Source organism: Acanthochromis polyacanthus, chromosome 1, assembly GCF_021347895.1.
Source record: "Acanthochromis polyacanthus isolate Apoly-LR-REF ecotype Palm Island chromosome 1, KAUST_Apoly_ChrSc, whole genome shotgun sequence".
Classification (NCBI taxonomy): domain Eukaryota; kingdom Metazoa; phylum Chordata; class Actinopteri; family Pomacentridae; genus Acanthochromis; species Acanthochromis polyacanthus.
Window position 1 is genome coordinate 38,081,413 of NC_067113.1, and position 14,599 is coordinate 38,096,011.

Here is a 14,599-nt window from a genome sequence, read left to right on the forward strand (position 1 = left end):
TTTACCGACCAGGACTCATCACACACTTTCCGCCCGTCTCCAAAAGTGCTCCAAACCGGGCGGACGGAGCTCGGGCCTGGCACGGGTCCTCTCCGGGGTTCGGTTGAGCGTCGACGGGTCCTACCGGGCGGTGGGTTCGCTTTTCTTTCGGTAAATTTAAGTTGAAAAACGGGGACTATATTTTGTCCGAGTCCGCGGCTTGATTTCACTTTGCCTGGGGAAAAGTTGCGCTTCGGCTGTCAATGGTAATTCTGAAGTTCCCGGATGGAGCTCAGAGAGCACACTGAGCATGCGCAGAGAGCAGGGCAGCTCCAGCCAGTTTCTGCCTAAAGTCTTGTTTTTACACATTTTCTGACAAAAAACTACAACTACCCAAACACAGAGGGACTGTAGAGGTCTGATAAAAGTAGAATATTAAAGACAGACAGCTTATGTGCAGCTAAAGTCTACATTAACCCTGATTCTCTCATGTGATTATCCAAAACTGACAACTAACTACACAAAGACAAGGTGATGACAGAGGTCTAAATACACTGAAATATTAATCTATTGTTGGTTTTCTACAGCTAAAGTGTAAGTTGACAGTGCATATCTCATCCTATTTTCCAATATAACCTCAATAGTAAAACTTTGACTAAGCAGTTAATCCAAACATTATCAATAGAACCAAGAGAAAACCCACAAAACATGAAAATGAAAACATGACATGAGCTAATATTTATGATAAATCAATCAGTCAGACTTTATCTGTCCAACAGACTTCATACAAACAGACAACAACACAAAGCACAAAAAGAACAGAGAACCAAACAATCGACTTCTCACTGGAAAATGAATTTAAATGATCATTTCCACTAAGATCACAGTCTGAGTTATTTTTCATGTCGCTCTGCTCCAAGACGTCTGAATCCTGCATCTGTAATAAACAAACTCACATCCTCATTAGGGAGTAAACTATGACTGTCTTCACTTTAGTCAGTCATTTTCTATCTTAAAACTATTTATAATCCAAATAAAACTCTGTAGGCCTTTAGGAAAAACACTGATTCATTCAGCGCTAAACGTCAGAACAGTACCTTCACTTTTATTTGTCCATGTTTTCAGGACAAAAAAATATGAAGTTATATAAAACTATGAGATCCTCAGCAGACTAAATCCAAAACAGCTCAGAACCTTCATCTCACAGTGACTTTAAACGTGTTTTAGGGAACACTGGTGCTGAAAAGAAACACAGAACACTTCATATTCCAGTTACTGAGGAACAAAAGTAGAACATGAACACAAAACTTTTCCAGAGTTCATTTGTTAAATTAAAATCTAAATACCTCTCATTATTATTGTTATCCAGAGCTGTCCAACATGAGGCCCGTGGACCAAAAGCGGTCCTCCAGAGGGTCCAATCCGGCCCTCAAAGTGTAAAAACTCCAGAGAAGACATTAACAGCAGATTGTAAATTAGTAAAACTATAAATTTAGAATCATTTCTAGACCATGACAGGTTCTTTTGTTGTTTTGTGTCTAATTTTTGCAATATTTTGTCTTATTTTTGTTGTTTTTTGTCTGATTTTTATTGTTTTTCTCACATTTTTGTCGTTTTGTTTCTTGTGTTTGTCCATTTGTGTTTCCTTTTGTTTCATTTTGTGTTTTGCTTTGTTCTTGGTTTTCTGCATCATTTTTGTTGTCTTGTTTCACATTTTTTGTCATTTGTTCGTCCAGTTTTTGGCACGTTGAAACTTTTTTGTCAATTTTTTTTGTTTTGTGTCATTTGTCTCATTTCTTGTTGTTTTGTGTCTCATTTTTGTAATATTTTGTCTTGTTTTTATTGGGTGTTTTTTGTCTTTTTAAAAATAAAATACTATAACATCAGTTCCAGATGACTAAATGTGGAAATGATAAACGGAGGCTGAATGTTGCTGGGATTGAACTTACTTTTCTTAAGAAATTTCAGGTTGTTCATGATGTTTTGTAAAAAGATAGTTCCTTATATGAGACTATTTTCAGAATGTAATTTTTTGCACAAAAACAAAGAGAAAAAATAGGAGTTGTGGTTATTTATCGGTTATTATGCTGTAAGTTTACTGGTCTGGCCCACTGGAGATGAAACTGGGCTGAATGTGGCCCCTAAACTAAAATGAGTTTGAGAATGAGAATGAGAATAAGAATGACAGAATGAGAATGAGAATGAGAGAATGAGAATGAGAGAATGAGAATGAGAAGAACTTTATGAGAGTGTAACACCCCTGTTGTAACCCAAAGAGTCATTAAATGTTTGAACAGAAGCAGCTCCAGTCTGTAGTTCTGCATTATTTCTCTACTTTCTGGAGAAAAGTCTTGGAATATGAAATTAGAATGAAAAGTGTCCTGGTCTGCAAAGTTAAGCCTCTTTGGGGACAAACTGTTTGTCACAGTCCAGCACATTTACATTTAGAGTATTAAGAAGCGGTTAAAAAAAAGACATGGGAACAGCCTCGGACAGCTGCAGAGGAAATAAGATGGAAAGTGGAAACACCATGTGGTTAAAGAATAACAGATTTACGAGAAACATGTCCAGAAAAGAGCCGTTCCAGCAATCCAGAGCTGCTTTCCTGACGTCTGCATGCTGATTTCTGCTTCTTAATGTCATTTCTGTCGCTGGTTTGTTCTTAGTTTTGTTCTTGTTGAGGCATCTTTTTGTATATTTCAATTAAACTCTTTAAATAAAACGCTAATGCAGATATAATGTCAAACTCACTGTTTATGCCCAGTAAGAGTCACGTTTTTATGTCATTTTGACAGTGAACGTTTTGTCTCTGTTGTCAGTTTGTGTATTTTTGTGATTGTTTTGTGTCTTTTGTGGTTGTTTTGTGTTTTTTGTGGTTGTTTTGTGTATTTTTGTGATCGTGTTGTGTTTTTTGTGGTTGTGTTGTGTATTTTTGTGATTGTTTTGTGTCTTTTTGTGGTTGTTTTGTCTTTTTGTGGTTGTTTTGTGTATTTTGTGATCGTGTTGTGTTTTTTATGGTTGTGTTGTGTCTTTTTGTGGTTGTGTTGTGTATTTTTATGATTGTTTTGTGTCTTTTTGTGGTTGTGTTGTGTTTTTTGTGTTTGTGTTGTGTATTTTTATGATTTTTTTGTGTCTTTTTGTGGTTGTTTTGTGTTTTTTGTGGCTGTGTTGTGTCTTTTTGTGATGGTTTTGTGTCTTTTTGTGGTTGTTTTGTGACTGCCTGGATTAAGTTTTAATCTGGGATCTCTTCTGCTGGAATATTTAAAGGTTCAGTGACTAAAATTAAAGCTAAATAGCATTAATAAAAACATATATTTCTCCTGTGATTTATTGGAACAGAAAGTCTGATTAAATCCTAAGAACATCTCTGGGCAACGTTTTCATTTAGATTTTTCTCAGACTGTCTTATTCTTCAGAAAGTGATTTTAATGTAGAACTAAACAGTAAAATCTTTAACATGGAGGATTGTTCCTGTTTCACTACAGCAGCTTCTCAGACGGAAAACAGCACAAATAGAAGAAGAAAAAAAACATCCACAGATCTGCAGCTTTTAACCACTGACAGGTAAAACAAGACAGTTTGTTCCAAAAGTTAGACTATTTATCCATAAATCAGACTATATTTCTCCATAAATAAGACTCTATTTCTCAGGTTTTCTATTTCTTCTGTTTCTCCATTTTTCTGTCTGACCTCCACCTCCATCTCTGCTGCTGAGCCCGCCCACTGGACAAAATACGAGCGGTGATTGGTCGAAACTGTTCGCAGGAGGCGACAGGGGCGGGAAAGGTGAGCCAATGAGGAGTTGTAACTGCAGAGTGCCAGGAGTGAGAGCCACTGACGGTGGTGGAGACAGCGGGAGGGCGGGTCTGCAGCGGTGAGAGTTGATGAAAAGCTGAAATGGCAGTTAGTGAATTTAACACTTAACAACTTCCAGCCTTTAAACAAATACAAAATGGCGGCGGGGAGTTCGGCGGTAAGTTAGCCGTGAAGCTAGTGGTAGCGGCGGAGCGGAAAGCAGCACCGGAGGAAACACTGCTCACTGTATTACCGACTTTATTCCCGGTACCGAGCTCCGGTAAAGTTACGGTTAGCAGCGCTTCCCCCACCGCTCCTTATTTCACGGCTCAGTGGGAAAGTCTCCGTCTGTAGCCTGCCGCCGGTAACCCTGAGCGGCCTGAGAGAGTGGAGAGGCCCGGGGAGCTGCTGGAAGTGTGCTAGTACACACAACACAACACACAAATTGCACACACACACAGACCAACAACACAAAGACTGAAAAACAAAGACAACTGACCAACTGTAATGAGACACTAACACTACAGGGACCAAAAACAGTGACAAAAATATGTAGCATGACTACAAAGAAGTACAACACAGAGGACAGACAACAATCACAGGGACACAAAACAATCACAATAAGAGGCATAAAACCACAAAGAGACAACCAGAGAAGTTTGATTCACCAGAAATAATCAACCTCTCCAGACGTTTCCTCTCTACTCTGCTCACCATCTGTAGATGTTCCTCCATGCTGAATGGATCTCCAACAACCTGCTCCTCTGTTCTCTGTTTCTGCTGAGTTTATTTAGTGGTTTTCCTCTCAGTCTCTCTGAGGAAACACTGCCTGCAGTTCAGCCTGAAACTCTCTGAATGTTTTGGTCTCAGCTGATTCTGTCCTGGAGAACCAGAACCAGGAGGAAAGTTCTGGTTCTGCTGGATGTAATTAGACCAAACAGTTTATTTCTGGAGATTTTTAAACGAGCCATGTAGAATAAAGTGATTTTAATAAAAAGTCTGAATTTTAATCTCAGATTTGGTTCATTTTTCTGAAAGAAAGACACATCAAAACAGTTTTTGAATTCAGATAACTTCTGGATTACTGCTGGAGGGCAGGTTGGAAGGCTCAAAAGTCATACTATTCTTTCTGTTTTTATTGTTTATTTCTGTGATAATCTGACACTCTGACAGTAACAACAGTTTGATTCTGTTGATTTTTTAACCAATTCAGTAAATCAGCAGCTCCACCTCTGATCTCTATCAGGGATAAATTATCAATCAGCAGCATTCAGTTGTCCCAGTCTGACTGTTCTGAAGTCAGTTAAACCAACCTGGTAGTAATCAGAAGATGTTTCTGGAGGACCAGAGATCAGCAGCATGAAGGAGCCAAACATCAGAGAAACAAACGTTCACTTCACAGAACTGAGGAGCACGGAGTCGATCTGTAGAAGATCAGATTCTACAGATCAGTTTCTAAGGATCAGCGTTTTATGAACCAATGAATGATTCTAAAAGTGAAAAATTTAAGTTTCTTACAGTAAATTAAACTTTGCTGATTTTCTTGTTTGATAAACTGACAGAAGTTTTAATGAGAAATTACAACTATTTAAAAAGTAAAGTTATGGTGTTCCTCCTCCACTAGAAGACCTTCAGGTTTTTTCTGTCTGGACAGAAGTCCACCTTAAAGACATCCAGGAGCATTAAACTATCTGAGGATGGAGACGGTTTGTAGGATCGTTAGGAAGCATCGGCTCTGCTTCCTTTTAATTTGTCACTGCACTAATTACCGTTCACAGCAGTCAATTAATTCAGCCTCGTTAAGGCTTCGTTAGCTGGAGTCTAACGGACGCGGAGGTCTGATTAGAAACATCCATGAAATAAAGACCAGCAATGGTTTAATCTGATTACATTAATTACAGCCACAGTTCATCAGGACAGACCTGCAGCCAGAGTGCATTCAGAAAGCACAACGTTTACTGTCAATCAATCAATCAATCAGTATACAACCAAACGAGTCAAACAACGAAGTAATGATTAAGTGATATCTTTATTTTTGTGTCATGCACTAAGTGTGCCCAACCCTCATGGGTTTACGAGACACCAGTATACCAGCATTGCAACGATACATCAAAACAACACAGTATTCTGCTGCTTAGTCCTTAAAACATGGTGCCTTTTATCCCAGGCCTGACAAAAAATTCTGCCATGAAAAGGGTTCCTCTTCTAAAACAACTCTAATTTTTCATGGTCATCCAACCAAAAGAAATCAAAATAACAGAGGACATCTTACTGAAAAGTACCTCTCTTACATCTTCGTTTAAGGACAGTAAAACACAAAATGAACCTGATTGTCAGCATCTCCTAAATTACACAGCAAACAAAGCCTGTCCTTCTCTGGAGCAGCATCAAACCTCCCAGTCTCTAAAGCAAACGTTCCTGAGCACAGCAGAGCACTCAGGGATCTCTGTCTTTTACTTCAATTAAACTTAACATCAGGTTCCACACTGTATCTGTCTTTTATAAGACAGTAACTTCATAACTTTGGTTTATACCAAATATCAACAGACCATTTTTCTGTAAATCTTAGAAACATCTTACTCCTCATCTCCTGAACCTATTATGAAAAATAAATGATGAGATAGATAAGTGAATACAACACATGTGGAAGAGTGTTACAGCTTGTTCTGTCTCACACTGACTATACAAACTGGACGGCTGAGCATTACCCTCACAGGGAACTTTTATTTAACTGCAGCTACACAACTCAGCGGGCACATTTCTCATCAGATGCGTCACTCAGTTGCGTCCGGGTAGCAACAAACAACACATAAGCAATTCCTATTGCTACAGAGTAATTTCTAAAAGTGAGTGAATCAATATCTGATGAGTGAATGAATGAACAGCTGGATGTCAATAAATATATGGAATGAATGTCAGGCTGCCCAGTAGGGTCCATGTGCTGTTACAAACTGTGTGGTTCTAGAAGTGTCGGTCGTGTGTTTGTGTGTTGTTTTGTTGTGTGTGTTGGTGCTGCATCTTCTCAGCTCATCTCTGCTGTTAAACATCTCTTCACGGCTGCTGATCAATAACTGATCGGCTCTCTGGCCTCCTGCTGATCCAGGACCAGTGATCTCAGGGGGATGAGCTGAAGGAAGCTGCAGCGATCAAACACTCGGTCTCCTTTCATTCACTGAGCAGCTACTTTACAGAGCCAGTCATAATTAAAACATGTCAGTGTGGAGCTGCAGAGATGCTAACAGCTTCTTTATGCTAAGCTAAGCTAACCACAGCAGAGAACATTGAAATGTTTCCTTCACTCCCGCTGACATTGTCAGGATGGTTTCCATAAATATATGACTCTTTTTCTGTTGCAGCGATTAACTTTAACCCTAGAAGCTGTTCAGAAGCTGAACTGTCTGAAGCAGGAAGTGAAACGTGGGTTTGATATGAAGCAGCTGCTCTCAAGTGTTTTCATGGAAAAGGCTTTAAAGGCGGCCGGCCTCCGTCAGCCTGCTTCGGTTTCTCTTTTTTCTACTGCCAAGTCTTTCCATGTTCTGCTGCCAGCTGGTCAGGGTCTCCTGCTGCCTCCAGGCCCCGGCTTCTTCTTCTGCAGCACCTGTTCCTGTTTGGCAGAGCTGAAGCTGGAGATGAGCCATCTGCTGCCCCACGCTGCTCCATTTACCCCCAGTCCCCCTCTGCAAGATCCCATTTTACCCCCAGTCCTCTACTGTAAGGTCCCATTTTACCCCCAGTCCTCTACTGTAAGGTCCCATTTTACCCCCAGTCCTCTACTGTAAGGTCCCATTTTACCCCCAGTCCTCTACTGTAAGGTCCCATTTTACCCCCAGTCCTCTACTGTAAGGTCCCATTTTACCCCCAGTCCTCTACTGTAAGGTCCCATTTTACCCCCAGTCCTCTACTGTAAGGTCCCATTTTACCCCCAGTCCTCTACTGCAAGATCCCATTTTACCCCCAGTCCTCTACTGTAAGGTCCCATTTTACCCCCAGTCCTCTACTGTAAGGTCCCATTTTAACCCCAGTCCTCTACTGTAAGGTCCCATTTTACCCCCAGTCCTCTACTGTAAGGTCCCATTTTAACTCCAGTCCTCTACTGTAAGGTCCCATTTTACCCCCAGTCCTCTACTGTAAGGTCCCATTTTAACCCCAGTCCTCTACTGTAAGGTCCCATTTTACCCCCAGTCCTCTACTGTAAGGTCCCATTTTAACTCCAGTCCTCTACTGTAAGGTCCCATTTTACCCCCAGTCCTCTACTGCAAGATCCCATTTTACCCCCAGTCCTCTACTGTAAGGTCCCATTTTACCCCCAGTCCTCTACTGTAAGGTCCCATTTTAACCCCAGTCCTCTACTGTAAGGTCCCATTTTACCCCCAGTCCTCTACTGTAAGGTCCCATTTTAACCCCAGTCCTCTACTGTAAGGTCCCATTTTACCCCCAGTCCTCTACTGTAAGGTCCCATTTTAACCCCAGTCCTCCACTGAAAGGATCCACAGCTCTGCTGAGAATGGATCAGCAAATCCCGCTCTGACCGTTGAGCTGAAGGAAAAGTGTTCTGGTTTAATCAGAGCTGGTTTAACTCGTACCCACGGTTTGTTTTTTAACTTCCTTCTATTGTCACTGTTTGGTCCGTTTCCAAACTTTGAGCTTCTTTTACCTTTTTAAAGCTGAATCTCATGTAAACGTAACAACACAACGTGAATATCATAAATAATAAATATACACGAGTTTAACTGAAACACAAGTTATAGCTAATCATTTATAGAATGTATATATAATGTACATATACAAGTATACTATATGATATATTGTTTTGTTTGTAATAGAATTACTATCACTATAACATTTATTTGATAAAAACTGTGGATTAATATATAAATAATATATGAATTATATTACTGCATTATAATAACAAATTAGGCTCATTAACAATACACGTGTTTGCAATATATAATGACAGAAGAATAGATATTATATTATGGATATATATAATTTATAAATATCATATATAGACCCTTTATTTGTTTACAAACATTGTGACGTTTTTGTGGGCGGGGCTTATGCTGGAGGCAAAAGCGGAGCGAGAAGTCAAGCAGGACTGGGAGTATTTAGTTTGCGCTGGGAGTTTGCGCTGCAAACTCGAGCATTTTTAACCCGTTAAACTTCAGTGTACCGCCGGCGGTACACTTACTAATTTGCATGGGAATTTAAAGAATGTCCGAAGGCTGCAAACGTGATTATATAAACATTATACGCCGATGGAAAGCTTAGATTCTCATGAAACCGCCGGTATAAACCACTTTCAGGTGTGATTACCACAGCGGGTGAGAAAAACACATTTGTCCGACAAACAACGAATATCCATCCATCCTTTCTCTGTACACGGCTTTAACGTACACAGCGCGACTCACATTACCGGGTTCATTATTACACACGGATGAAAATATTCCACAAAAACGGCCATAATCTAACCTTGGACATCCAGACGACACAAGCCAGTAAACTATTTTGTCCAAAACATGTCCTGAAGTCGGTATATAATCCATGAATCGGTCGTTTTCAAGGAAATGCACCTCGCGATGCGTGTCCAATATTCCCTGTATTTCTCGTCATATTTAACGGGTTATTGTTTTTGATTGTATTTTTTTGTGTGTGTCTTGTTGTGTCCTTGTTCTTATGGTGTGTGTATTTGGACCCAGTGTCTGGAATAAAGCTGAATTGAATTGAATTGAATATTTTTTTATTTACAAATAGAATATTAGGGATTTTTTGTACTGAAAATGGCTGGAATTGACTGCAGCTGATCGTCTCTGTCCAGTCTTTTCGCCTCAGTGCATTTAACCACAACTGTCTTCGTTCCCTCTGAGCACGAGTGTTCGGTGGAATCCTATAAAACTTTAATTTGCGTTCGCCAATGTCATTCCTCCTATTCTGGCATCCAAAAACACAGCAGGACGACATTTTAGAAAAGTTGATAGAGCCTAGTCCCTCAGTCTTTCGCCTTTCTGTCCGGCCGCGGGCTTCCTCTTTTGCCTCCAGCTAAAGCTGTGACGTCATTCGTGACGTGGGTCATTAAAGGGTCTATATAATTATGTGTATATACAGTAATTTTTTTCTTGTAGTATTTTTAGAATTAATTTTATTTTAGACAGAAATATAAAATATATAAATATATTTAAGGTTTTATTAATGTATGCAAATGCGTCAGTGTGAGATTAAGCTATAATTTATAAATAAATAAATGTTGGTTAGTTGGTTGAAACTACAACTCCCACAGTGAGACCGCTCTCTCTCTGCGCATGTCCGAGGAGGTGGGGGCGCGAACCCATGCGGATGTATGAGTTTAAAATGGCGGCGTGAGGACCTGGTTCAAACCGCGGAGGATATAGACGGTAACGAGCACATCTACCGGCAGCAGCGACGGTACCGAGCACATCTACCGGCAGCAGCGACACGCTCCGACTGAGGCCGAAGTTGAAATTTATTTACCGGAGAAGGTTCGTCTTTAAAGCTTAGTTTTATTAGAACTGAGTGAGAGGAACTGATGCTAACAGGACGTTAGCTGCTAGCAGCTAACGGAACGTTAACGGCTGTACCGGGCCCATTAGATGCTAGCGGCTAACAGGCCCGGTACAGCCGTTAACCTGCCGTTAGCTCGCCGGCTAGCAGCCCGGAGATGGATGCTAGAACCCCGCATTAAAGAGCAGTTACCTGTCTGTGTAGGTAGCAGTCCGCTAGTTAACCAGGTTAGCTCTGATTGGACGATCTGGAACGCGGAAAGAGCTGCTCGGTGACGAACCTTCTACCTGAACTCACCTGGATTTTAATCAGGTGATTTTAAACCAGGAAATGATCTAGTAACAGCTGGCTGAGGAGAATCTGCAGAAAACTAAGAATGATTATCTGTAAAAATGTGAACATTTGAACGTGAAACTGGATCAGTTTGTGTTTGGATCCATTCAGAACTCTGTGCTGCTGATTTAAAGTAATATTCTCCTTCTCTGGTTTAATCTGTGAATGGTTCTGACAGTAATTATTAATATTAAAATCTGCTGATGTTAAACTCTGGACCAGAAATGAGTAATTTAATTTGAACAATAACGGAGTTTAATAAAAGTCAAACATTCCCATCACACCAGAATAACAGCCTGATAATGGTGAAGCCCATTAAATTCTTATCATTATTATTGTTGTTGTTGTTGTCGTCGTTCAGGAGAACCAGAGTTTGATTTAAATCACTGCATTTATTCTGATCTTCATCCAGACCTGGAGAACTTAATGGGATCCTCTGATTTATTCAGGTCTGGAAAATGTTAAACTCTTGAAAAGTCTGTTATTATTTCCCACAGTTTTCTCATGGACTGTGCAGGTGAGGCTACAGGTAGAGGGTGCAGGTGAGGCTACAGGTAGAGGGTGCAGGTGAGGCTCTCCTGATTGGCTGCTGTGTGTTTCAGAGCAGCAGGATGGCAAAGAGGATCGCTGATAAGGAGCTGACGGACAGGAACTGGGACCAGGAGGAGGAAGGAGAGGAGGTGAGTTATTAGGAGGAGCTGAAGATGATGGACTGTTGGTGTTAAACTGATCTTCTGACCTTCTGGTTTCTCCTCAGGCCGGAACCTTCTCAGTAGCAAGTGAAGATGTGTTGAAGAACCGAGCCATAAAGAAGGCGAAGCGCCGAAACACTGGAGCGGAGGTGAACAGCAACTTCCTGTTTGAAACTCTGAGAACTCTGACGTGTTGCTCATGGTCTGATGTTTCCGTCTCTGTCTGTTCCAGAGTGAAGTTGGAGGAGCTTTCAAAAGTTTTAAAGGTTTTTCTTTGGCCTCGACCGGCGGAGCCTCGGCTCCAACAGCGTTCTCTGGTTTCGGCAACGGTGGAGGTCTGAAGGGCCTCGGAGGGCTGACCAACGGGAACTCTGCTCCCTTTGGAGGATTCTCATCTACTGCTGGAGCTGGTGAGGAAACATCTGCATGAGGTCATTCCTATGTAGGGCTGGAGGGTTAGGATGTTAGCAGACACTCTGAAGGTCTGGATCTTCATGTCGGGTTGGTTTATGTGTATTCAGTGAAATGTGTCTGAAGTCTGATTGGTTCAGATGTTGGAGGAAAATTCAGACATTTTAAAATCCAAACTAGTTTCTTATTGGTTTCTTTTCCACCAATCAACAGTTAGGATCCATCCAGGAGAACTTTATGGTTCTCCTCAACCACAGCTTGAATGTTCTGATGTTTGTGTGGTACCGGGTCACACCACCATCAGTGTGTCTAACGGCCCCTCCCCTCCTCTCTCCCTCTCAGGTGTGACGTTTAACGGGCCGTCCTCCATGACACCCCCCTGTGACATCAGCACTAAGCAGACAAATGGCTCCGCCCCCGGCCCCGCCCACAAGGAGTACAGGCGCCAGCTGACGGCTCTGAACTGCTCGGTGAGGGACTGGATCACCAAGCACGTGAACGACAACCCTCTGTGTGACCTGCAGCCCATCTTCAAGGACTACGAGCGCCACCTGTCCAGCATCGAGCGCCAGTACGGGTCTGGAAGTTCTGAAGGAGGTTCTGGAGGTCCTGAGGAGAAGAAAGCTCCGGCTTCATCCGGCGGCTCCTCGGCTGCTCTGTTCTCCTTCAGTAAAACCACGGCAGAAGACTCGACCCGGGACCAGAACTCCGGTTCTGCTCCGGTTCCGACCGGAGTCACCTTTAACTTTGGCCAGAAGGTGGACAGTTCGGTTCTGAGTTCTTTAGGGAACAAGTCCAGTCCCAGCTTCTCCTTCTCCTCCGGGTCCAGTCAGACGTCTCTGTTCGGTTCTGGAGCTTCATTCAGTGGATCCAAAGCCGACGACGGCCGGACCACAGGTCAGGAGTTACTAGTTATTAATTAGAATGATTGATTTCCACATTGAGCTGTTTGTTTTCCTGCTGGAGGCTGAAGCTGGTTCTGGAATGAAGTCAGATGATGGAAAAGTTCTAAAACAGATTCTGGTTCTAAATAAAGCACATTAATGAGTAAATCTGCTTTATTCTACAACTCCAGCTGGTTATTGATCACACTAAATGTTCTGCCTCTGATTGGTTCACTAATAGATCATTATTAAACTCTACTTCTGTTCTCAGAGGAGAACCCAGATGAAGAGTCTGAAGAACCTCCAAAGCCTGAAGTGAAGGAGGTGAAGGAAGACGACGCCTTTTACTCCAAGAAGTACGTCCCTACCAGAACCTTTCACCCTCAGCTGGTTCTGTAGGATCTCTGACTTGATGTTCTGAATTTGTTCTGGTTCTCCTTCAGGTGTAAAATGTTCTACAAGAAGGATTCAGAGTTCAAGGAGAAAGGAGTCGGAACGCTGCACCTCAAACAGACAGACGGGAAGACCCAGATGATCATCCGGGCCGACACCAACCTGGGTACCAAAACACAGCCACAACACACCAGAACCAACCAAACCACACCACAAACAGAACCACAACACAACCAGAACTATACACAGACCCAGATGGTCATCTGGGCCGACACCAACCTCGGTACCAGAACACACCTAGACCAGAACCAACCACACAGAAGTGCAATAAACGGACCTGAGGTTGAGAACTGGGTCTTTATGGGATCAGTACCATCCATGGGTCCTTCACTGCTGCTTTATTATTGTTATTATTGTTTAATTATTAACTGTGATTGGACCAGAACTCTTCATCACTTTTACCCAGAAAACATCTTCAGATGGTCCTAGAGCTCCTCCTGCTGGACAAACACTGGAACTGAACCGCAGAACAATAAACATTAAACATAAACCCACCAGAATAGTTCTTTATCAGTGATCAGACTGGGAATATCTCCAGAGTTCTTTCTCCAGTTGTCGGTAGGTCTACTCTGGAACTTTCTCCAGTTGTCGGTAGGTCTACTCTGGAACCTTCTCCAGGGGATGTTCTCCTTTCCTGCTTCCAGTCTTTAAGTTTAGTCTCACTTAGAACATTCCAGGTCCTTGAAGTCCACAGAGGAGGGTCCACATTTATCACTTTTTGATGAACTTCATCAGTCCAGCAGATAGAACCATGACATTTAGGAGGAACATCTGAGTTCTGGTAAAAACTGTCCACAGACCAGTTTAGATCCATCCAGGAGTGTCAGTCTGATCGTCAGTATTTTGGGATGTCTCCTCAGGTAACATCCTGCTGAACATCATGGTCCACTCCTCCATGCCCTGCTCTCGGGTGGGGAAGAACAACGTCATGGTGGTCTGTGTTCCAAACCCTCCGGTGGACGACAAGAACCCCAGCAGCCCGGTTCCTCTGCTGATCCGGGTCAAGACCAGCGAGGACGCCGACGAGCTGCACAAGACTCTGGAGGAGAAGAAGTAGAACGTCCTCAGCAGAGCCGTGGTCATCTTCAGAACCTGCTCCCATAGACTGTTCACCACCGACACACACACACACACACTCACACTCACTGTAAAACTCTCACTCTCTGTGTGTCCTTCAGTCGTCCTGGTATTTGGTCACTAGAACTGGTTCCAGCTGCTTCTAACTGGTTCTCCTGTGAATCTGTGTTTTACTGCAGCAGCTTTTATTTTCTCGGTGAATCTGGATCTGCGACGTCTCGACGCTCCTCTGAGGTTTTTGGGGCTCGGAGCCTCAAACGGAGGGAAAGTCGATTTGGTTTTACAAATTAAAGCTGGTTTGTGCGTCTCAAACTATTTATTGTTGCAGGATTCATGTTTCCTGCGGAGCTTCTGCTGTTTCCAAGTGTTCCTTGTGTGGCTTTCAGATGTGTCTGAGAACATTTGTAAAGAATTAAAGGAAACAAACCACCTGAGCTGCTCACCTCATTATTTAGCCGA

General features: G+C 42.3%; 1 protein-coding gene and 1 long non-coding RNA gene across 3 annotated transcripts; both read left to right on the forward strand.

The window, feature by feature from the left end:
• The first annotated feature begins 10 nt into the window (after positions 1-10).
• Positions 11-8,047, forward strand: LOC127536112 (uncharacterized). The gene is made up of 5 exons (XR_007945087.1): positions 11-130; positions 3,465-7,682; positions 7,747-7,842; positions 7,939-7,970; positions 8,035-8,047. It is a non-coding gene; the product is annotated as an uncharacterized LOC127536112 (long non-coding RNA).
• A 625-nt stretch (positions 8,048-8,672) lies between these two features.
• On the forward strand, positions 8,673-14,574 carry nup50 (nucleoporin 50). Of its 2 annotated transcripts, none has more exons than XM_022212647.2 (8): positions 8,673-10,268; positions 11,231-11,303; positions 11,381-11,464; positions 11,548-11,725; positions 12,069-12,623; positions 12,882-12,966; positions 13,054-13,169; positions 13,924-14,574. In XM_022212647.2, exons 2-8 carry the CDS (start codon positions 11,235-11,237, stop codon positions 14,118-14,120), a joined length of 1,284 nt encoding a protein of 427 aa, XP_022068339.1. In that variant the 5' UTR covers positions 8,673-10,268; positions 11,231-11,234; the 3' UTR covers positions 14,121-14,574. The 2 variants fall into 2 exon arrangements, with proteins under 2 accessions (XP_022068339.1, XP_022068336.1); XM_022212644.2 differs by having other exon boundaries at positions 8,677-10,268; positions 11,226-11,303.
• The last annotated feature ends 25 nt before the right edge of the window (positions 14,575-14,599 follow it).